Source organism: Doryrhamphus excisus, linkage group LG2, assembly GCF_037039965.1.
Source record: "Doryrhamphus excisus strain RoL-2023G ecotype Guam linkage group LG2, RoL_Dexc_Guam_v1.1, whole genome shotgun sequence".
Lineage (NCBI taxonomy): Eukaryota > Metazoa > Chordata > Actinopteri > Syngnathiformes > Syngnathidae > Doryrhamphus > Doryrhamphus excisus.
In genome coordinates, this window is record NC_136358.1 from 26,550,586 (window position 1) to 26,573,572 (window position 22,987).

The following is a 22,987-nucleotide window of genomic DNA, read 5'->3' on the forward strand; positions in this document are numbered from 1 at the left end:
TTTATGAAGGACAGTCCATGCTATGGCGTACTTACACGAGGCCAGAGGTTCTCAATTATTTATTTCTAATGTGTCTAATGTGTTGCAATCATTATAAGTGTGTGGAAAGGTTTTTCGGTTCATGGTGTTGAATGAGAGCAGCTGGTCCAATTCCTCTCATTCAATTCCTCAGATAAACACAATTTTAATTTACAAAAATAACTTAATTTTTGGGGCGGCACGGTGGTCGAGTGGTTAACGCGCAGACCTCACAGCTAAGAAACCAGGGTTCAATTTCACCCTCGGCCATCTCTGTGTGGAGTTTGCATGCGTGGGTTTTCTCCGGGTACTCCGGTTTCCTCCCAAATTCCAAAAACATGCTAGGTTAATTGGGGACTCCAAATTGTCCATAGGTATGAATGTGAGTGTGAATGGTTGTTTGTCTATATCTGCCCTGTGATTGGCTGGCCACCAGTCCAGGGATAGCCCCCAAGACAGCTGGAATAGGCTCCAGCACCCCGCGCAACCCTCGTGAGGAAAAGCGATAGAAAATGAATGAACTTGATTTTTGGGGCGGCACGGCGGGCAAGTGGTTAGCGCGCCGACCTCACAGCTATGAGACCAGGGTTCAATTCCACCCTCAGCCATCTCTGTGTGGAGTTTGCATGTGTGGGTTTTCTCCGGGTAATCCGGTTTCCTCCCACATTCCAAAAACATGCTAGGTTAATTGTTGACTCCAAATTGTCCATAGGTATGAATGTGAGTGTGAATGGTTGTTTGTCTATATGTGCCCTGTGATTGGCTGGCCACCAGTCCAGGGTGTACCCCGCTTCTCGCCCGAAGACAGCTGGGATAGGCTCCAGCACCCCCGCAACCCTCGTGAGGAGAAGCAGTAGAAAATGAATGAATTATTAATAATAATAGGTCACTTTCTTCTGTAGACCACCCTACTGCCTGGGCATGAAACTGTACCTGCAAGTCTTTATTGTGGGCGGAATTCTCCCAAGTAATATGTGCTGGAGTTGGGAGACGGGCGTCTCTTTATAGCGTGCTCTTCTCCAGCAGAGATAAAAGCAATCTAGCGGTGCGTCGAACAGACGGCACGTTAAGTCTGTCCCCTTCCTCTCAAGCTTGGCCAGGTCGCCATATACACACGGCATACACATTGCTACGCACCTTATGGTGGCGTAGCAATCAAATAGCACAAACGCATGACCGGCGACCCACTGTAAACGGCTCTGCGACCCACTCGTTGAGAATCACTTTAAGTATAAGTTCCGACTTAGTACACTTAAAAAAAAACTTGCGTCGTAGGAATGTAACTACTTCTTACAATGTTTACATTCCAATCAGATCACAGCTTTTGTTTACTTTCAAATTCCATCAAAAGAGTGACGCTCTTTCTCTCTGTGGGCGGCAAATTCAATGAGCAAGTCGTACCTCATGCGGCGACAAATCAATGACCTCTGAGGCCTTCTTCGAATCAGACATGACGACACAGTCCCGCCGAGATAGCAAGAGAAACAATGAGATCTTAGCAGCAAAAATAAAACAAGCAATGTGCGCTGGTCCGACTCACTTAACTGGAGTCTCTCTGACATCGATCAATTCCCGTTGATCACTGGACTTATAGGAGTCTGCCATGTGAAAACAAACATGTTGCGGCTTTCTTTTTAGAACACTCAAGGATGACTAATCCTCTATTTAAAGGGCTCAGTCCACAACCGAATCCGAGCAGCAAGGAAGCAATCAATTGGAGATGGCGAGGTGACTCAAATCCCTTTCAGGGGAAACTGTTGGGTGGTCAATTGTGTAATGTCAGAGATAGGGAGACATTTCAAGGAGCAATGACAGGAAGTAGAAAACAGACGTTCTTTTAACAATGAATTGCGTGGTGACTCGCGTTTAATGACAGTGATGCAGCGCAATATAGGCATCCGCAAATCCATCACGCAATTCATTCCCAATAATGTATTCAATGGTGGGCTCAAATGTTATATGCATTATGGGCATACCCTAAGTATCATTCATCCGTGCTTTTTCTATGCCGCTTATCCTCACTACGGTCACATGTATGCTGGAGCCTACCCCAGCAGTCTTAGTCAGAATAAAATTTCTTGCTTGACAGCACTCAGCCAATATTCAGGACCGTGGGAAAGTCAAAGGAATTCAGTGAAGACCTCACAAGGACAGCTGTAGATTTAAACAAGACAAAAAGCTCAGACAGCTTTCGAGATCTTCCAGAATCTGCACCTAATCCAGCTGTATTTCCTTGAATTGGATCCAAAAAAAAAAAACTCTAATTGGTCCCAGTTAAGAGCTTGTACAGCATGTACCAGGGCACGCCCATATAAGGAAGTGTGGTAGAAAAAAAAGCCATCCCTTTTAAATAAGCAAACCTCATTACAGCTCTGGCAATACTTAACACTAGAATAGAGCACTCCAACAACATACGTATATAGACCTGAAAAGGGGGTCTTTTCGCCTTTAAGTGAAAACATTGCACTCAAATGAAGTATTCCTTCAAAACGGGATTTGTACGTGGTAGATTTACTCCAGTTACAACAGGTTGCAGTGTTGTATTTGCAGTACCTCGATGAAGACACACGTGTCATCATTACACCGGAACCATTCATTACACGGTTGAGGTCTACTTCAATGAGTGGTACTCTAGGTGAGTGTTTGTGTATAGTGGCAGATATGGTGGCTTTACAACGGAGATAAGGGGCGGGGGGGGCATTCTTATAGTGTGTCATACCTGGCCAGTGCTTGGACCTTCACCGTATGTCTCTCCTCCAGCTCAGCTAGCTTTTTCCTCAGCAGCTCCGTTTCCTGCCTCATACCTGCTGAATGCTCCATTTCCCCATCCAGCAGACTGCGAAGAGACCTGGCAAACACATCAAGTGGACCAATCAGTTGGGACAACAAGTTTATGGTACGGGGAAAACTGAACTGAACTAGATGACATGCTCTTCCAACTCATTGACTTATAAGTAACGTTCTTGTTTTGATTTTCTTGCTTAGAACACACACCCATGCACACACGTATATTTCATATACTTTCAAATGCTGTCAAATGAACGTCCCCCATGCATCCATTTTTGGACTGGTGGAGCACAAGAGGTCAGGCATTGGATGTGGAGAACAAAGGAAAGCCTCGATACAAAAGCAGAACACGATGGTGGTCTCGGAAGTCAGGAGGGAGGAAGATGAGGGCTACAAAACCAAAGCCGTGAGCCAATCTCAGCAGGGTAGCTGGACAAATTGGGCGGCCGTCATCGACAGGGGCCGATCTGTGGAAACCGCCCCCAGGCAAGGTTGAGCCTTCTGATCAGGTCCACAAACGATACCCTCCCGAGCTCCCAAAGGCTCGGGTAAAGAAGAGCCCTGCCACCTCTGCGGGTCACCTGAGTCCCAACCTGCAGCACATCCTCTCGGGGACGTACGAGTACACTAACCCAAGGCTGATATGCATGGTGCCACAACAGAGTCCTGCAAAGGACTAGAGGAGGTCAACGAAGCCCGCAGGCTCGAAGTAAACAAGACAAGGGGGAGCGGCCTTAAGCAGCTCATTAAAGAAGAAGTCTCTGCTGTCTGCTGGAGTCGAGCTAAATCAGTAGCTCGACCACCTCATAAACTCCATTCAATCCTATTAATCAGGAAGTTGGCCAATGCTTTTGTTCATATTGCTCATCTGCAGTGGGAAATATCTGAACAACACAACAAGTATCAAATCAGTCAAGTCCAAAATAAGGTATGGAAGCGGTAGATTAAGGAGACTATCCCAACGTACCCGTTTTGTTCCTCCAGCTCGTCTTTCCTGTTCATCATGGCGACAATGGCCTGACGCAGCTCCACTGCAACGAGAGGTTGGTACAACTTTACTTACATACATGTAGAGCTGCAACAATGCATTATATTTATAATTAAAAAAAAAAATTCAGACTAAAATAAGTTTAATGGAGTGTGACTATTATTATTCATTATAAAATGCATTTTTCTGAATACCCTTCTAATAAAAAGACAAAGGGGATACTAGTAATAAGAAGATTTAGCATGAAGTTATACTACAGTTTCAGACTTTGGGAACCACACTGATTTGCTTATAATGATCTTAGCAGCAGTGAAGATGTGTTAAGTCGAGCACGCCATCATTTCGAGCCAACATGGATCATTTAGATTACTCTATTAGTTAACACCAGTGTCCATTCATCCGTTTTCTATGCCGGGTGGGAGGCGGGGTACACCCTGGACTGGTCGCCAGCCAATCACAGGCCACATATAGACAAACAACCATTCACACTCACATTCATACCTATGGACAATTTGGAGTCGCCAATTAACCTAACATGTTTTTGGAATGTGGGAGGAAACCGGAGTACCTGGAGAAAACCCCATGCAAAATGAAAATCGAACCCAGGTCTCCCGACTTCCTGACTGTGTGGCCTACATGCTTACCGCTCGTCTACCGTGCAGCTGTCATAATATATATTCAGTGTGTGGTTTATACTTTTAAGTGTGCAGGAGTAATTAATAATAATAATATGAGTATAAATGTTACAATAGGGGTGCTAGTTCATGTCTAAAGGGCTCTAATAATGGTTAAAAAAAAAACGTATTTAGACGGTTTTCTACAGGTTTTTCTACACGCTAACTATGAAATATTTCCTTTATAAATAAGGACTCCTACTTAATGGAAAGTACTGATCACAGTCGGGTCTGAAACCGCAATAAACAAGGGATTACTTATTCTCACTAATACATCTTACCTTTAACAAACACCCGATCCACTATTTTAAGGAAATACAGTATACTATTTATAGATGATACTGTGTATACAGTATATTAAAGAAGTCCTACAGTGGCCTAGTTGGCCGCACAGTAAGGAGATCCAGGTTCAAATCTCCATTGGAACATCTCTGTGGCTTATCTGTGACCCAGATGATCGCTGCAAGCCTAGAAAAAACCCTGCATTCTTATTTATTTTAATAGTTTTTCTACTGGCCTGCTCGCTAGATAACACAATAAATTGAAGAGTTGACTGAACTAAATCGTAAAAGTCCAATTCAAACAATATATACAATAACATAAATGTATCACAAATGTATCATCCACAGTCGGCTGCAAGAAGATGCACTTATCAACTTAACAAGATTTCCAAAAATAACAACCAGAAGAATTAACTACTGTGTACCGTGTACACAAAGACCACTGGTCTCATAGCGCTCATAACTAATGTAGGATGTCCATGTCGCCCCAGATACAAGTAGGTCTCCTTGCAGCCTTGGGCTTAAGTGCCTGGTTTGGCTTGGTGAGGAGGAGCGAGCAGGAGGAGGAACGGGAGTGTGATGAAGAGCACGAAAAAAGAAGTAGACGTGGGGAGAGCTTCTATACATCACGGCATCAGCAGGGCCAGAAATAAAAGTGACCTTTAGTGTGACCACGCGTTCACAACGGATGCCACAGATGAGCCATTAGGGACTTGAGTAGAGCCAAAGTACCCTTTTTGTCCACGCTGTGGGACTTCACTAATGACATCACAAGTTAAGTGTGGATCGTGAGTGAAGAAGTACATGTAAGTCTGGAATACGCACACGTGTGTAGAACCATCCCAGGCGCCGTGGAGCCCTTATGCAGGTACCTTGGTAATTAACATGTTTTAACTTTGTCCTTATATATTGTACTTTAATTACACTCAACAGTCTTCTCTTGGTGCATCCCTGCTCTATTATATCGGCTCATTAAGCTGCCATGTGTAATTTCCGTACAAATATAACCAGCCACTGCATAACCACCTATATTTTGTCTATTTTTTGTAAGCACATATGGCAATTATTTTTACAAAGCGCACCAAAGCGTTTTCATTTTCAAGCAGTGTGTGAAATACAGTTTGATTGTATGATTGGCAAATGAATTTAGCGATTAAATTGGAGCTAACGAGTAATGCAGGGAACACGGGGTGCAGGTAGGATTGCAAGGTTTATGTGTCTTTCTTTGTGAATACCAACATGTCCATATATGGAACTCTTTGCTCCATTTACTCCGTGCTTGCCCCGACCTTCCCACTTTCAAATAACAAGTCAAAACCCACCTGTTTAAATAAGTTTTTAATGTTTTTATACCGGACTGCTTTGCCCCGCCCCACTTTTAGCCCTGTTTTAGCACGGAATGAATGTATGGATATTGTATTTTAATGCATCGTTTACTCTGTTTTTACTCAAAGATCAAAGTAAAACTCACGCCAAAGCGTGTGTGAAATACAGTTTGATTGTATGATTGGCAAATGAATTAGCGATTAAATTGGAGCTAACGAGTAATGCAGGGAACACGGGGTGCAGGGAGGATTGCAAGGTTTATGTGTCTTTCTTTGTGAATACCAACATGGACACGTGCAGCTTATAGACAAGTCCATATATGGAACAAAAAAATATATGCAAAAAAAAACCTCAAAACTCACCTGTTTAAATCAGTTTTTAATGTTTTTATACCGGACTGCTTTGCCCCGCCCCACTTTTAGCCCTGTTTTAGCACGGAATGAATGTATGGATATTCTATTTTAATGCATTGTTTACTCTGTTTTTACTTTTGTCTTTTTCGCTACTGTAAAGCGTCTTTGAGTACTGTGAAAAGTGCTATACAAATAAAATGTATTATTATATGTGCAAAAAAAAAACATTCTCTCTAAATTTGCTGGGTGCGGTTTATCGTCAAGTGCACTCAGATTTTGCAGATTTCAGATTTTCGGCACATTTCGACAGATGTTTTAGTAATGTGCCTCATATAAAGGAAAGTCTAGGACTGATTCCGAGTTAGGGAATGCTGCTTCTACCCTCAGCTGTCCCGACTGGCTTTCTTTGAGCCAGACGGCAGTAAACACCAGCACTGATGCAGATGGAAGTAAACAAAAAAGTCGAAAAGTTCAACCGTGGAAAAGCGTACCAAGGTGGCAGTGAGTAAATCCGTATTTTTCCCTACTCGATACAGTCCAGGAATCTTAGAATAAAAGGGGTTTTCATGGCAAATTTCAAGGCTAGCTAAACATCAATCAGCTTCACTTTGGATACCACTCAGGCTTGACTGGACCGGTTAGTGGCTGACCGCTCACTCCAGCGCTGGCACTGCAATTGCTTGTATTCGCTCCAAATAGAATAAATTGCTAATCTTACTATTTGACTCAGATGGTCATTTCACAGTTGAAAGAATGAGAGTGCCCAGGTGGTGGTCCCCCCAACCCGCCCCCGCCCCCCCCCACACCGTAAAAGGAGAGACCAAACACTTTGTTTACTGTGCGTCCAAAGCTGTGTTTTGTCTCTCGATGTGGCGTTACAGCCAAGATGGCAGCTGTTGAGAAGACCCACTAGGATCCATCACAGCTTCACTTTACTCGTATTTGATTTAGTATTTTAGAGTTGTTCACTGGAGGATGAAAAACGTTGTATTAAGCGACTACTTTCTTATTTGTTATTTTTTATTTCAGGCATTTTCAGCCACATTTCAGTACCTTAAGTACGTCATGTGGCTGAAAATGATTTTTTTTTTACTTGTTTTAAATTACAATTCAGTATGACATGGTTTTATAATGTTAAATGTATTTCCTCTCAGCCTGTCACATCCTACTCTTACTTTTTATTTCCCATGACGAATTAGCATACACCTGGAGAATGGGGCTGTACTATAATGTGATTTCCCACCACCCCCTACACACACATGGAATCAAGTATTTTAAAAAAAAAATGAAAACTTGCATTCCGGTCTCAAGAGTGCCAACCAACACATAAAAATGTGTCACTCCTTTTTTTTGGTGTTGGAAATTGTACAATCTGACATGTGGACCAAGATGAACACGATTCCATCCACTATCATTTTCCTAATGTGGATTCTGCTTGAGCTGACAGACCACCTTCACTTCTTCTCTTGGCTCCTCTGGCCTTTGTGATGTTGCTTCTCTATCCATACGTGTATCTTAATATCTTAGGTGCTACAAAAGAAGGCATCAATTACATTCACTGACATTGTGAACGCTGATGCCCAAGAGGCAGCGGATTCATGTCAATGTCTATTTACTGGACAAACAGTGCCACCTTGTGGATAATGCTGACATTGATCTGGAAACTGTGATACTCTGTAACAGCCATTTACACAATTGAATCTCTATAAAGCTGTATTCATTTGTAATTAAAACTTCATCAAATAATACCTCCCTCGTTTCATCATAAGGCAGTAAAAAGGTTTAATAGAAAGGTTGTAATGAAATCTAATAAAATTGTACTGGTATAGCTTTACCAAAACATAGCAAAAGGATGTATCATCACATTGGAGTTGTAGAATAGATTTTAAAAGACTTCCATTGTTTTTTAAAGGTCTTAAAAGGTCAGCTGACTAGGTTTCAGCCTCAGGCACTAATCTTTTAAAGATCCCAAAAGTTTGAGCCAAAACTCAGTGAGGCCTCTTTTCGACACTACAACCGTGTATGTTTCACGATGTATGGGAATTAAATCTATTTTCTTTACAGATATTTTTGTTTGTTTTGAAAGCCCTACAAATGGTGGCACATCTTATATATAAACTCACTCAATGCGGTCCCCAGCGTCATTTTACAAAGAACACTAAAATCATCACACAGCAACTTAACACCCAAAAGGTACACCTAAGAAATATACAAGACATTTACCAGTATAAGCTAAAAATTATTTTTCCCATAATGCATTATTCCCAGCAGAGCAGTCCATTGGCCAATAGCTGTTATATTCAGTAATGACTTCTTGCATTTTCTGATATGCAAAAGAAAGAGCTACCGTTTCCTCGCTGACTTGCGAGAGGCACAGTATTTAAACGATTAGTAGTCGTTCCGAAGTGTATGAAATGTCACAAAATTAGAACATGGCCGTAAATTGGCCAAGACGCTGTTCAAAGTTTAAGAAAAACACTTGAAAGTGTCCACAAATTAGCCACTGATGTGATTTTTTTGTTGTTGTTGTTGTTGTTGTCAGAATTCTGGCAAACATGGCGTAGCGGATGAGCAAGAAGAGGCAGGGACAGAAGGAATGGATGGAAAACTGAGAAACACTCACCGACTGTCATGGACTCTGGCAGAGCAGATGCTGGCAGCCCGCTGCCGAGGGGAGCAGACCGCGCCAACGGACTGGAGTCCATACTGAAACACATCAATATTCTGAATGTCAAAGTATTTTCACACAAGTTAAAGCTGTGGAGCAGATGGCTTAAGTCTAATACTCTTCTTCGCACCGTAACACATCCTACATGACTGGAGCAGATGCTTACTTCGATGGCAGCCATGATCTGAGGCTATCGCAGCTCTCCGCGGGTCCCGCTGACTCACACCGAGCAGGAAAGGCCGCCGAGTCCTCCACGGAGTTGACTGAAACGATGTAGAAATTAAAGTCATTATAAGGAGGAACAGAAATGCTCATATGAAGGGAAATCCAAGCTTTTACAGAAGTGATTGACAGCTGCCGCTGCACACGACAGAACCTTCCGTTCTTGAATGATCACTAAATTGCTGAAGACATGAATGTTATGAATTAACGTGGACTCCATATTTGCTTAGATGTTCACTTCCTTGTGTGGGGTCCCGTCTGGGGTACATTACCTGGCTGGGGGGTGGCGGCGTTGAGGGGGATGAGGATGCCTGAGCTGCTGTGGTCCGTCAGGACCTGCACGGGGCTCCATGTGGACACGCTGGGCAGACTTCCCACCAGCATCCTAAATCGAGAACATTTACGGTTCAGTCTGGCTGGTTGGCTGGCTGGTTGGCTGGCTGGCTGTGACCTTTCCTTTCTTGGCAATCGATACACTCAGCTTGCATGTAACATTCTGACATTTGAGACTTTGAACAAGAAGATCTAGTTTGGGATGTCTCATTTTCTTTTTCAGTGGGGGAAATTTAATTTGACTGATTGGCAAGGTTCCTCCCAGATTCCAAAAACATGCTAGGTTAATTCTCGACTCCAAATTGTCCATAGGTATGAATGTGAGTGTGAATGGTTGTTTGTCTATATGTGCCCTGTGATTGGCTGGCCACCAGTCCAGGGTGACAGCTGGGATAGGCTCCAGCACCCACCGCGACCCTCGTGCGGAAAAGCGGTAGACCTCACCTCAGCTCTTTGGATTGTGCCACTGAAGCTAGTGCTTTTAATTAAAGCGAGGTAAGTACAGTGGAGGCTGCACGGTGGACAAGTGGTTAGCACACAGGCCTCACAGCTAGGAGACCAGGGTTCAATTCCACCCTCGGCCATCTCTGTATCGCCATAGGTATGAATGTGAATGGTTGTTTGTCTATATGTGCTCTGTGATTGGCTGGCCACCAGTCCAGGGTGTAGCCCGCCTCTCGCCTGAAGACAGCTGGGATAGGCTCCAGCACTCCCCGCAACCCTCGTGATGACAAGAATAAATGATTGGCAAGGATTTTTTTAGTGCTGCACAAAGAAAAAGGGAAAAAATCCAAAATTCTAATTTTTTTAGTTTTTTTTAGGTTTACCAATGTAACACAGAACTAAACAACGAGGAGTATGTTTATACTGTAATAATAGTAATAAAGTAATCTCTTATTATTATTATTAGTTAATTGGTTCCAGTCCCGACCGAGACGATTGAATTTCTGTAAAGTTCCTTCTTTATCAATAGAACATTTTTGTAGTTACTTGTTTATAACATTCTAAATACAGTTTTTAACATTATTAGAGCCCTCTGGACATGAACTAACACCCCTATAGTCACCTTTTCTCACGCATTTACCAATAATGTCAACCAAATAGCATAGAATAATCCATTTAAGTTCAGTGTTAGCAGAACGGAGCAGTCAGCGGACAGAAAAAGACTTTCACAGGCGTGTGTGTGTGTGTGTGTGTGTGTGTGTGTGACTTTAGTCTTTTGACAACTCACTGGTTATTGTTCCTCTCCTCCTCCTGGATGTGTGCTCTAGGTTTATACTTCTCTTCCTCGTCCTCTTCATCCTCTTCCTCTTCGTTATCTATACTTTTACTGTCTGGCAGGGGAGGCGTAGGCATGGGTGGCGTACGAGGAGGACGGGGCGACCCCACCCAGCTCAAGGAACCCGAGTCGACCAGCCCGTTTTGAGACGGCTCGAGGAGATCAAGCCCTTCCTCCACGCTGCTCTGAACAGGACTGGCCTGACTCTTGCTCGTCTTCTGGATGTCCTCCTCACCCTCTTCTTCATCCTCAGCCCCTCCATCGAGGTCATCGTCAAAGGAAATAATGTTGGTGATCTTCTTCTTCCTCCGCCGCTCCCTCCTCAGCCCTGAATCTGGGCAGGAAAAAGGCGACATTTTAAGTAGATCTCGTCCAAGTGGAATGGAACATTAGGGGGTCGGGGGGTCAGGGGTTAAATAAGTGTTTCCTACCGGCAGAGGTGCTGCGCGGCAGGACAGGCAGCGGGTCAGAGGGTCCGTACACTTTGGGGTTGAAGCCCGGAACCACGGCTGTGGCGGTGCTGATCTCTCGAAGCAGAGTGCTAACCCCTTGTGTGGACTCCTTCCACAGGCTGCCGATACCCTGCGTGGACTCCTTGAGGAGGTGCGTCATGGAGGAGCCGCCTCCTCTTGATGGCCCTCCGTTCAAGTCGTTGTTGTCGATGTTGATGGCAAAGAGGATGGAGTTTAAACCTGAAGAAAGGAGAGAAACAATAATTATTACCTTAATAATCATCCCTCTTGCAACATTAGTGTTTACATGCTGTAAATCAGGGGTCTCAAACTCAATTTACTTGGGGGGCACTGGAGCTAGGGTCTGGGTGAGACTGGGCCGCATCAGGTTTTCCCCCCCAAAAAAAAAACGCATCTATTAAAAACAGAAAAATGAATAAACTTTACTTTGGTTCCGATTACACTGTTCTCAAATATCGTACTTTTTATTTTTCTACACAAAATAAGATGAAAAATAAATAAACAAATCAAGAATAAAGAAAATCAATCAATGAGTAATAAATAAATAAATATAATAATAATATTAAAACGGCAAACAATAAAAACTTAAGAAACCACATATAGTTGGTGGGTAGACAAATTATTATTTTCAGATTAAAATGAACAAAGCATTATTAGAGCCCTGTAGACATGACACGACTCGACTATAGTCACATTTATACTCTTTTTATTTACAACATATTGCGCAACTGCAGGGTCTTGAGACACATGCTAACTCGCAAACTAGAGCGCTAGCGACCTAAGCGGTAGCCTTCAAGTTATTTCCTCTAAACTTAAATAGCCAAAAACTTACCACTTCCACACGGATAGGGAGGATAACTATTAACAGTTATTTAACCTTTAACATGAACATTAATCAAACGTAATAATTTTTTCTGGGTACATGATACCATACAGCATCCATATCAAACTTGCGCGGGCCGCACTAACATTAAACTTTTATATCAAGGCGGGGGCCGCAAACTAGTGTCCTGCGGGCCACATTTGGCCCGCGGGCCGCATGTTTGAGACCCTTGCTGTAAATGGTTCAAGGAAAAGCAGATCTATGATAGTCACCAAATTACTGCTTTTTTTCTTTTGACTGTAATTTTAGAATGTGTCGAGCCACACTTTGGATACCCCTGCTCTGAATGAATCCGAGCACTACCATGAAAAAGCCCCAGCTTCGCCCGTTTGTGTACACCGCGATGCCTCACCCTAGATAGAGTACTTCTAAGGGTCTTCTGAGGGTCTGAACGTTCATGAAAACTCACCAGAATTTGCAAGCGCGTCAAATCCAGCAAATAATTTCATATTTTCTGCAGCCCGAAAACAAACAACTTAAAACTCTCCCAGTAGCGGCCCTTTTAAATTAGGAAAAACGTATCCATTGCCACCAGTTTCATCGTCTATTAGTATGTTTCAGTGCAAATAGACCAATAAATAAGATTCATGAATTGAACTAATGGACATATAATTAGCATTGCCACAAATGGCTTTGCATGTGCACCCTGCAAACTCACCTGCAGCCATGGTGGGAAGCATACTCCCTCGCTCTTCATCCAGCAGAAAAGCCCATTCTTCATAGTAAGTACTAAAAAAAAAAAAGGTGAAGTTAATCAAGACGGTGCATAAAAACACAAACACGTATAAATATCAACTACTGCACTCATTGGGTAAGAGTTTATAGCGCTGGCATAAAAAAAAAAAAAACACATTCGAACACCACTCACCCGAGGCGTGGTCGATCAGCCAGCAGCATGTGCAAGTAGCGTTCCAATGAGTGCTCGTTAAGAGCGCAGCGCAGCCAGGCGCGACCGCGCCCCAGCTCTGAGGAGATGTGATGGAGTGAGTAGAAGCGCTGGAGCTCGTGCCTGTTGAGATGCTCTTTCACGTAGAACCAGAAGGTGACCTCTGGAAGAAGAAAAGCAGAATGAATACGACAATCGTCAACTCATTCCATCACAACCGTGCATAAACAACACAAAGTAACGGTTGTTTTACATGAATATCATTTATTTACAAATGAACTAATTTCTTTAATACTTAAACTCTTCAAGACTTTTCACTTCCAATAAAACAGGACAACACCTATTGGTGTAAAACTGTGCAATGTTTAACAACAGCACTTAAATAGTGCACAGTTTTTAGGGGGGGTAGTGGCGACTTTGGTTGACTATGAACAGAACAGGATCCTGAGGCTATCCGTGCAGTTATACTTCCCCGTGTGAAGCCAACACAAAGCTCTGCAGCAGAACATAAATGCTAATGCTAATGGTTTGTTTTCATTTAAACATGCATCAAATTACAATTGAGTGCATCCCATAATAAGTTCACAGTTCCACATGTCCAAAAGGAGTAGGAAGAAGCAAAGCTTATTAAATCCTACCCCTCTATCTGGTACTTTTACAATCAGTAACTGTTACATTTGTTCACTTCCTGCTTTCCTAATATAGTTTAGGGTTTTAAATTAAATTAAATTAAATTAAATTAAATTAAATTAAATTAAATTAAATTAAATTAAATTAAATTAAATTAAAATTAAAATTAAAATTAAAATTAAAATTAAAATTAAAATTAAAATTAAAATTAAAATTAAAATTAAAATTAAAATTAAAATTAAAATTAAAAATGCTCATATCACCTCCTACTTCGGGATGTGACAAAAAATTAAATTAAATTAAATTAAATTAAATTAAATTAAATTAAATTAAATTAAATTTTTTGTCACATCCCGAAGTAGGAGGTGATATGAGCATCCAATGCCATAATGGGTACCATAGTAAGTGTCAATATAGTGATATATATAGCACATCATGACTGGTTCAAGACACTTCATCCTTGTATTTAGCAAACATCAACTGCTTGTATTGTTTCTTGAATTGGCTCATCGTTGTGCATTGTTTGAGGTCCCTACTCAATCCGTTCCATAGTTTGATTCCACATACTGAAATGCTATGGCTTTTTAACGTAGTCCTAGCATAGAAGTATTGAAATGTAGTTCTTCCCTGAGATCATATTTCTCCTCTCTTGTAGAGAAGTATTGGATGACATTTTTAGGTAATTGGTTATTTTTTGCCGTATGCATTATTTTAGCTGTTTGAAGATGAACTATATCAGCAAGTTGAAGTATTTGTGATATTAGAAATAATGAAATAAAAGCCACAATAGCCTGTAAAGGAGGTGTATGTACACATACAGCTGCAGGTTTTGTTTCTTGCTGAAAAAAAGCACACAGAGAGCATCGACCTCCGCCAGGTGCCATGGTGTATTCTGGGAACGGGGTCGTCTACACGCAAAACAACAGGGGGCGCCATCTTCTCCTCCCCGAGCATGTACTGTACCTGCTTCTGCCTTACTGCTAAAGCCAGCAGCCTGCTTGAGGGCGGCGGCGGTGAGGGCCAGACCCCTGCTCTTCTTCAAGCCATGCTGCAGGACGGCTTCAAGCTGAGCACAAAGACAGATCACCCTGCAGAGGCGAGGAGAGGACAACAGGAACAAAATATATACAGGTGAGTTCCACAGAAACTAAATAACAAGTCTGTCCCTCTGAGAACAGAATCATTTAAGGACGACTTCCATTGTCTTACCTGCTGTCCGAGTCTGTTGCAATTTCTTTTCTTCCTCCAAAGCGGATCTGGCACTGGGAAGACAAAAGTGAATGATAAACAGCATAGATGTGTATCATGTGAAACATATCATTAGCCTGATATTATGGTGCGCTATGGTGACAATAATTTGATATTTGGGGTTAAGATTCCTTCCATAACGTCTCCGACTGGGTTCTACAGCTAGATATCGGCTAGTCTTGCATTCAGTGTTTATCCAGGCTAACTAGTCCTACAATAACAAGCAAAGAAATTGATGTTATCATGATATGTCGCTGGAACTTTCAAATGTTGACACTGACTTGCTTAACGGCATCCAACAGCCTCTCCAGGAGGTTCTGTCTCTTGGCGTCTGTCTGCAGAGTGCCTGGGAAAGTGAAGAAAGACCACATTTGGCTTTCAGGAAGGATCTAATGCATTGTAATAAAAAACAGTCACACAACTACAGACTTTTGCATGTGCTTTGCAATTGCCGCACCCTCATATCACCTCATATACATAAATAAATGAGTCAGAATTGTTCTATTGTCCTATTAGTAGCACTATATAGATGCTAGGAAAGGTATACATCTTCATATGAAACTGCAGTGACATATTGATTAGGATAAGGCTATAATCTAATAAACAGGTAGTTCACACCCATTGTGTGGTTATAGAATACAGGTATAAAAATGAAGAAATCCAACTAAACTACTAAGCACATTAAAATGATGGTTTTTTTTGGTTTCACAAATCAAACTTACCGTTCATTGTGACAACAAAACTTGAGGCGCAGTGATCTTCAAGCCGGCTGCTTATTCATAGCTCCTCGTAGCTGCTAGCTATCCACCACAGAAGCTAGCTAAGGGCCGGGCCCATGCCGCCTCCGTGGCCGAGTTTGACTCACCCAAACACGGCTAAAGGAGCGATGCTCAGTCGGTGAGAGGAAAGGCCTGCCGGTGGTGAGTCGCCGGGGCTGAGCGACTTCCGCGTGGTGACATCTACGTTTGAGTGTTCCACACCCTGCCGAATACACGAAGTACGTTTTGTTTTGTTTTTTTTTTCAAACCGGAGTGTACTATTATATTTTTAGTGACTTTTATAGTGCGACAACTTAACAACAGACTGTGACACTGCGAAAACAGGAAGCAGGCTAAAAATCGACTACTGATGAGCCGTGTGCGTGTCACGTGACAAAACACCCAGCTGTCATATGCCCACGCGCAGGGACCGATGGGAGTTGAAGTCTCTAATAGCTTTTTTTTTTTACTCATTGTTTTATTCGTCATCTGTCATTTATTATTGATAAATAATATATATATATACGATGTGATGTGATGTTCAAGGCCTCTAAACCAGTTGTGGCTATAATTAACGTATCCCTATGAACATTATGAAGACAATAACAGGCACAAATGTGCTGAAACAAGCAGTGACAGTGTTGGCTGATTTGGCCTTCATGTGTACTGAACCTGCTGAATTCAAGATTTATGTAATATTATTAATTACTATAAACACAAAATACAGTCACAGCAAAGACAAATAATGTAAATATTGGTCACTCGTTGCCAGAGACTGGACTGTATGTGTTTGTGTCCCCTGCTGCTTGATATTACGCAGGGGTCTCAAACACGCGGACACTAGTTTGAGGCCCCCCGCCTTGATATGAAAGTTTAATGTTAGTATGGCCCGCGCAAGTTTGATATGGATGCTGTATGGTATCATGTACCCAGAAAAAATTATTACGTTTGATTAATGTTCATGTTAAAGGTTAAATAACTGTTAATAGTTATCCTCCCTATCCGTGTGGAAGTGGTAAGTTTTTGGCTATTTAAGTTTAAAGGAAATAACTTGAAGGCTACCGTTTAGGTCGCTAGCTCTCTAGTTTGCGAGTTAGCATGTGTCTCAAGACCCTGCAGTTGCGCAATATGTTGTAAATAAAAAGAGTATAAATGTGACTATAGTCGTGTTTTGTCATGTCTACAGGGCTCTAATAATGCTTTGTTCATTTTAATCTGAAAAAAATAATTTGTCTACCCACCAACTATATGTGGTTTCTTAAGTTTTTATTATTATTATTATATTTATTTATTACTGATTGATTTTTATTCTTCATTTGTTTATTTATTTTTCATCTTATTTTGTACAGAAAAATAAAAATTAAGATATTTGAGAACAGTGGAATGTTTTATCAGAGCTTTTATTGTAGAAAATCGGAACCAACGCACTGAAAAAGTTTGTATATTTTTCTGTTTTTAATAAATGCGTTTTTTTTTGGGGGGGGGGACCTGATGCGTCCCAGCCTTGCCCAGACCCTAGCTCCAGTGGCCCCCAGGTAAATTGAGTTTGAGACCCCTGATATTACGAATCAACTCCATTGTTTGTGTATTGACATTAAACTCCATATTCCCTATATAATTATCCTAGACACAAGTTTGTTAAAAGTAAAGTGTGCAAGATGTTCTTATCTTGATCTTATCAGCAAGATAAGAGCATGTGAACTTCTTTGGACAGGATTCCAGCACTGTCTAATCATTACTCGTGTCTGTGTACCGTGATGACAGAGCAAACATAAGCAAAGACAAACAAACACGAGTGTAGCTTTCGTTCATATTGACAATGTCTCTCGGACAAATTGTTTGGATGAAGATGCGATATCAGCGTCATAAATAGTGAAAAGCGACTCATCAGTGTTCTGCAGCTGCTCGGCATTTGAAGCCGTTTTTCCCATGCGGGGACCCTCTCTGGGCAACCTTTTATTTTTTCCAAAAGAGCTCCGAATCCCGCTGGAGAGTCGGCTGGACGCTCGCTTCATAACACGGCTCAGTCTTTTGTTGCTTTTTAGTTTTATCATTCCCACGTCGTCTTCCAGCTCCTCCGGCGGTACGTCGATGTTCCCGGAGTACCAGAACACCCACCAGATGAGGCTGAGGAAGATGACAATGGCACCGGCGTAGATGAAGAGGTCGTGGATGACCAGGCCTCCGAACACCCCCACCATCATGATGAGTACGCCGAGTATATCGTGGGCTACTGCAAACCAGAAAGAACACTTGCAGCGTCCGACTCCTCCGTACTTCCTTTCCAGGAGCGGTTCCATCTGCACGGAGGTTGACATGCTGAGGGTGCAGGGTTGAGTGGAGCCGAGTGGAGTGGATTTAGAAGTGGAAGGTGGAGTTCTGCGCAGTAACAACGGCCAAAGGTCAATGTACACATGCGGTTATCAACAAGAAGCCACCTATGGTTGGTTTTTATGCATGTGGTCCTGGTTGTTGCATGTAGTCCAGCAACAACAACCAGGTCAAGTATCAGGGATCCTCAAGCCTCTTGGTAGTAACATCTCCGCCTCCTCTTCTCTTTCAGTATCGGCATCCAAACCAGGCCCACTACCACAAACATGAGTCCTACAGACAGGCAGGCAGACGCGACAGGGCGGCCCCCCTTCAATACCCCTGAGAACTGGAGCAGGAAGAGGACAACACCGACGGCAGACATCATCGACCCCATCACCATGGAGATGATGGACTTGTGGAGGTAGGCCCAACCGGAGCATGCGCCAGAGTCAGGGTCGGGAGTCAAACTTTCAGATCCGTCAAAAAATGTTGCCTCATCGTATTCTTCCATGGTCGTCCTAACGAGAGAAATAAGTGAAAACCTCGAACCACGACTAACGAGTCATCCGAGCGCAGTCGGGAAGATATATCATCTGTCATGTGCTTGTTCTCCCGCCCATGCAGAAACCTGTTGACACGCTGTAATTCCAGATGGTCCACCACCACACAGTTCTTCTTGGATGAGTAGACAAGCCACACCCACCCGATGACAGCCCTCACGTATCATCATCATGTTTCATGATACTTGGTTACATGTACTCTATAGAAAACATTCAAGTATTTCATTTCCATATTCATTTATGCGACAACCTTTTCCCAAAATGAAATTAAATTAAAAAAAATTCCCTCTACACACAGGTTTCCAAAGGTTTTTGGAAAATGAACATTCCAAACATACATGCAGGAAAACAGTCCCAAACCATTACACTACCACCACCATATTTTACTGTTGGTATGGTGTTCTTTTCCTGAAATGCCACATGGAATGGGACACACGCCTTCCAAAAAGTTCAGAGTATTTTCCCAAACATCATAACTTTGAATGTTTATGTTCATGTTTTGTGTATTTGCACATTTTTTAAATTACCACATCAAATATCCATTCTGACTTCAATATTATTATAGTGGCTGTAGTTACTGTGTCTTCTATACATTGAGTCGAATGTAAATATGGTTGAAGAAACGATATTGTATACGGTATTGTATACAGCGACGTGTTAAAAGATGCAAAGCCATTCCAACCTGTGTCATTGTGTGAGCAGTAAACAGCAGCTGTTTAAGCCTGAGAATAGACTCATCAGCAGACAACAGCTGCTACGTGCAAAGCTCGGATGACAATCTCCTAAAAAGCAGATCAAAGGTGTTAAAGTACTAAATAGCCTAGTTCAACATCTAGGATAAGATTCTGCAACACTTTTATTATTCTGTACTTTTAGATGGCTAATTTGTTCTGCAAATAGTTTTCCTCTGCGCCGTAAAGTGTGGCGATTTTCTTTGCGGCGTCACTCAGGTGAGAACTCCATAAGTGTAATTTAAGGTGCATGCAGCAGAGGGCAGTCATGCTAGTTTTCAGCCAATAGTGTGAGTGAAGAAGAAGAGACTCAGGAAGCGTTTCCTGGTTTCCGCATAGATTAAATCCCTCCATAAATACACAATACACAACTTGCTCGACTTATTTTAAACACTGTACAATTGTAAACACTGAATATAAACCGTTTAATGTGGTAAAATTTAATATAAGGGATTGCTTTGATCGGTTCCACAAAACATTATTGCGTTAGCGCCCGAGTTGTAATTCAGGGTGCAGACACGAGGGGGCAGTAATGCTTGTTTAGAGCCAATGATGTCAGTAAAGAAGATGATGTTTAGGAAGTATTTACGAAGTTTCCACATACATTAAAAGTTCACCAGAGCAGATATAAAACCATCCCGTATAAAAATGACATTACATGGTAATGATTGAAATGATTAGTGCGACAACACATATCTAGTTTTTAAAAAAATGAACCAGAAAAAATATTAACATGAATGGCCATGCTTGTTTATTGGTGGATTGCTTAACTGCAGCATGTACTGTACAGACAAGATGTGACAGTTTCAATAAATTGATAATATTACAAAATAAAGTATTATTTGACTTTCGGTACTTTTCTTTTTCCTTTTCCTTTGGGTGGAGTCTTAACACCTCTCTTGGTGATTTTCTGTAAAATGGCCGCTTGTTTCTTTGCACCTGACTTGGCTGTTTGCTTCTTTTTTGACTGCAACAAGACCAAAGGAAGTCAATGTCTGACACTTCAGGTACGTACACTTGAAAAGGTAATGGCTGCACGCAGCACTCACCTGCACTTTAGGCTTTTTCTTCCCTGTCTCTATAGGAACCAGCTGTGGAATTTCCTCGTCGTCATCCTTCTCTACCTTCCGTTTTTTCCCCTTTTGCTCTTGGCCATCTGCAGTTTGTTTGGGGTCCTGTGTTGCTTTTTTGGCTGCAGCCGCCTGGAATTCGACATGGAGAGATGAGTACCACACAATTCGGCACAGAGACGAAACATAGAATCCTGAGAGAAGAAAACTGGTCTTACCTTAGTTTTCTTCACATCTGCTTTCTTCAAATTTGATTTCTTCAAATTTGCTCTCTTCACCTCTGGAGCTCTGGGCTCGGTGAGGTGGGTCAGGTCTGAGGTGTAGACTGGCAGAGCCACTGAACGTACACTCTTCAGGTGGATAATCTTTATCAGTGGTCCCGGCTACAATAAAGTGGAAACAGGCGTTTATCGAAGGTGTGCTGTTGGATGTGATATACAGTACAGATTAGGTTACCACAGTGGGTACGCCGATTGTCATAATACACAATACAAACACAATACATAATAAACAATGCAAAATACACATCCCATACTAGCCTGATTAGATTAATATTTTTTATTTTCAGGAATATTTTTTAAGAAAATACAGCATCCATCAGTCCTGAATTCAGGATGGAAATGACGGTGCTGGCATGCTCCTTATTAGGGTTCAGTGAACCTTGCAAATGATTTGAATGAGTAAAGCTACAACATACTGTACGGTGGATTTAATCTACTACTTGAAGAAACCTGCTGTTCTCACCATGCGCATTTTTTCCACCACAGTTTGGACAACCGCCTTGATATTCTCCGTTAACTCCTCTGCAGGCATGCCAGCGTGGCCAACACGTACCATGCTGCAAGACACCACCATACATCGTTATTTGCATTGGACATTAAATACCTGTCGGGGTTGTTTTCAACTACTGCGTATCTCATGGAGTAGAGGTGGACTTCAGAAGAAGGAGTCCCAGGGTTCTAGTGAGGTCTAGTGACTCACCAGCAAGGGCCCTTGTTGGTGACCTTGGCTCTGGTGCCCTGGATGGTTCTCTGGAGGTCTCTGGCCAGATGGTTGCTCTGCAGGTTCACAGAAAGCGGCTCTCTGGGGGAAGAAGGGGAAAAAAAAGTGGTCATTTGTGTATTCCAATGTCGACATAAGCAGGATGGACATTCGCAGTGCTGCTGTAGTATTAATGAATAATGAATAGCACCATGTAAAAAAACAAAATTAATCTTACTTTTTCCTCTCGTAGAAGTGCTTTCCCAGATGGGATGGCAAAAGGCGCCGGATGCGACTGTCGGCAAGGAACATGTCAAAATTCCCCAAAAGTCGTCGTTTAGCCTCATATGGTTTGTACTCTGTCTTCAGGGTCTTGTAGGGAATGATCTGCCCAGAATAAAGGAAATAAAATGATCTATTGATACACATAAAATATCAATAACAGTCAACTTTATGGTTCTTACCTCAGTAACATTTTTAACCCCCCTCTCTTCCAGCAACTTCTTATAAAACCTCTGAGTTTGCTCTGCGGTCATTCGGGGCTCATCTCTGGTGAAGAGACAAACTTCATCCGCTTCTCTGCGTTGGCCATGAGGCAATGGACTGATGATCACATGACAACAACGCCGCCATGCCATAACGGAAAGAGAAAACCAGTGAATCTGCAGCTCACATTAAAAATAAAGCATACAATTAATATGAATGTGTAACAGGCAAGTTATTTGCACTCACTAGCCAAAGTACCCTAGGTACCCCAATCTAATGATCAAATACATGAGCAAAATATTCCATATTGTCAGAGAAGTACTTCTTTTATGGTATTAGTAACTAACGTTCAATGATTTCAATGGCGTGCTGTTGCTAATGTGTAATACATGATGGATGTTACACTTACATCCGAATGGTCCGAGGCTGACTGGGGATCCTCCAGAAGGTAAAGAGAAGACTGATATTCTGGAACTCGTCCCGAAAGAGAGACTTACCGCCGGCTTTTGAGTTCAGGAAAGCCTGTAGTGCTAGAACGGCCTTTTTCACCTGCAAAGCACATACGTGTTACATTATCAGTTCAGCAGAGTCTTTCATTCGCGTGCTACATTCCCAGACTGTGCGCTAGCTTCGCGGCTAGGAAAACACACCTTGCCCACGTTGCTATTCTTACTTTTTAAACGGTTATTAAACGACATGTGCCCACCTATTGCAAACTATCACGCCATAATATAAAGCTATTTAAATGGGAAGGGGAGAAAGCAGCTTTTACCTGTGAACGGTCGAGCTCAACTTGCGTTTTCTGCTCCATGCTGCCTATAACTTCACGTGTGCAGGCAAAACACGCATGCGCAGTTACAATGAACTGCGTCACAAAATACAAAAATAAACTTTATTTGTATAACCAAGCAAAACAACTACTGTATTACAGTACATGTACTGGTGCTGTCTTTTTAACCGAGAGAAGTGTTTGGAAATTAAAAATATATAATACGTAATTGTTATTAACAATGTTTATACATGTCAGAAAGTTAAATTG

The 22,987-nt window shown here is 42.1% G+C and overlaps 3 protein-coding genes and 1 long non-coding RNA gene across 5 annotated transcripts in view; 1 reads left to right on the plus strand and 3 right to left on the minus strand.

The window, feature by feature from the left end:
• snx29 (sorting nexin 29) overlaps positions 1-16,197 on the minus strand; it is a 100,971-nt gene extending 84,774 nt beyond the window's left edge. Inside the window, exons 1-13 of the mRNA XM_058061693.2 lie at positions 15,772-16,197; positions 15,331-15,395; positions 15,011-15,063; positions 14,765-14,889; positions 13,154-13,334; positions 12,944-13,014; positions 11,361-11,621; positions 10,882-11,263; positions 9,590-9,702; positions 9,262-9,358; positions 9,051-9,133; positions 3,773-3,836; positions 2,738-2,866 (exon numbers count right to left, since the gene is read on the minus strand). Of these exons, the coding sequence (XP_057917676.2) occupies positions 2,738-2,866; positions 3,773-3,836; positions 9,051-9,133; positions 9,262-9,358; positions 9,590-9,702; positions 10,882-11,263; positions 11,361-11,621; positions 12,944-13,014; positions 13,154-13,334; positions 14,765-14,889; positions 15,011-15,063; positions 15,331-15,395; positions 15,772-15,778 (1,631 nt within the window). The 5' untranslated portion in view covers positions 15,779-16,197. The remainder of the gene's footprint in view (positions 1-2,737; positions 2,867-3,772; positions 3,837-9,050; positions 9,134-9,261; positions 9,359-9,589; positions 9,703-10,881; positions 11,264-11,360; positions 11,622-12,943; positions 13,015-13,153; positions 13,335-14,764; positions 14,890-15,010; positions 15,064-15,330; positions 15,396-15,771) is intronic.
• A 906-nt stretch (positions 16,198-17,103) lies between these two features.
• LOC131109555 (transmembrane protein 238-like) lies at positions 17,104-18,168 on the minus strand. The gene has a single exon (XM_058061698.2). It carries the CDS (start codon positions 18,123-18,125, stop codon positions 17,616-17,618), a length of 510 nt encoding a protein of 169 aa, XP_057917681.2. The 5' UTR covers positions 18,126-18,168; the 3' UTR covers positions 17,104-17,615.
• LOC144898114 (uncharacterized) lies at positions 17,589-18,978 on the plus strand. 2 transcript variants are annotated; one of them, XR_013626999.1, is made up of 4 exons: positions 17,589-18,016; positions 18,096-18,250; positions 18,371-18,541; positions 18,745-18,978. It is a non-coding gene; the product is annotated as an uncharacterized LOC144898114 (long non-coding RNA). The 2 variants fall into 2 exon arrangements; XR_013626998.1 differs by having other exon boundaries at positions 17,589-18,250.
• A 1,159-nt stretch (positions 18,979-20,137) lies between these two features.
• Positions 20,138-22,838, minus strand: rsl1d1 (ribosomal L1 domain containing 1). Its single transcript, XM_058061696.2, has 9 exons — positions 22,721-22,838; positions 22,358-22,497; positions 21,927-22,065; positions 21,701-21,849; positions 21,463-21,564; positions 21,226-21,319; positions 20,700-20,864; positions 20,461-20,613; positions 20,138-20,378 (listed from the first exon to the last, which is right to left on the minus strand). Exons 1-9 carry the CDS (start codon positions 22,757-22,759, stop codon positions 20,250-20,252), a joined length of 1,110 nt encoding a protein of 369 aa, XP_057917679.2. The 5' UTR covers positions 22,760-22,838; the 3' UTR covers positions 20,138-20,249.
• Positions 22,839-22,987: the final 149 nt, after the last annotated feature.

Excerpts from the sequence above, each read along its gene's own strand:
- LOC131109555 (XM_058061698.2), bottom strand. The coding sequence starts at position 18,125 with ATGTCAACCTCCGTGCAGATGGAACCGCTCCTGGAAAGGAAGTACGGA.
- rsl1d1 (XM_058061696.2), bottom strand. The coding sequence starts at position 22,759 with ATGGAGCAGAAAACGCAAGTTGAGCTCGACCGTTCACAG. Across the intron at positions 20,865-21,225 it reads TGGTGGAAAAAATGCGCATG|CCGGGACCACTGATAAAGAT; the intron begins GTGAGAACAGCA and ends ACTTTATTGTAG. Across the intron at positions 20,379-20,460 it reads AGAAAAAGCCTAAAGTGCAG|TCAAAAAAGAAGCAAACAGC; the intron begins GTGAGTGCTGCG and ends GTCTTGTTGCAG.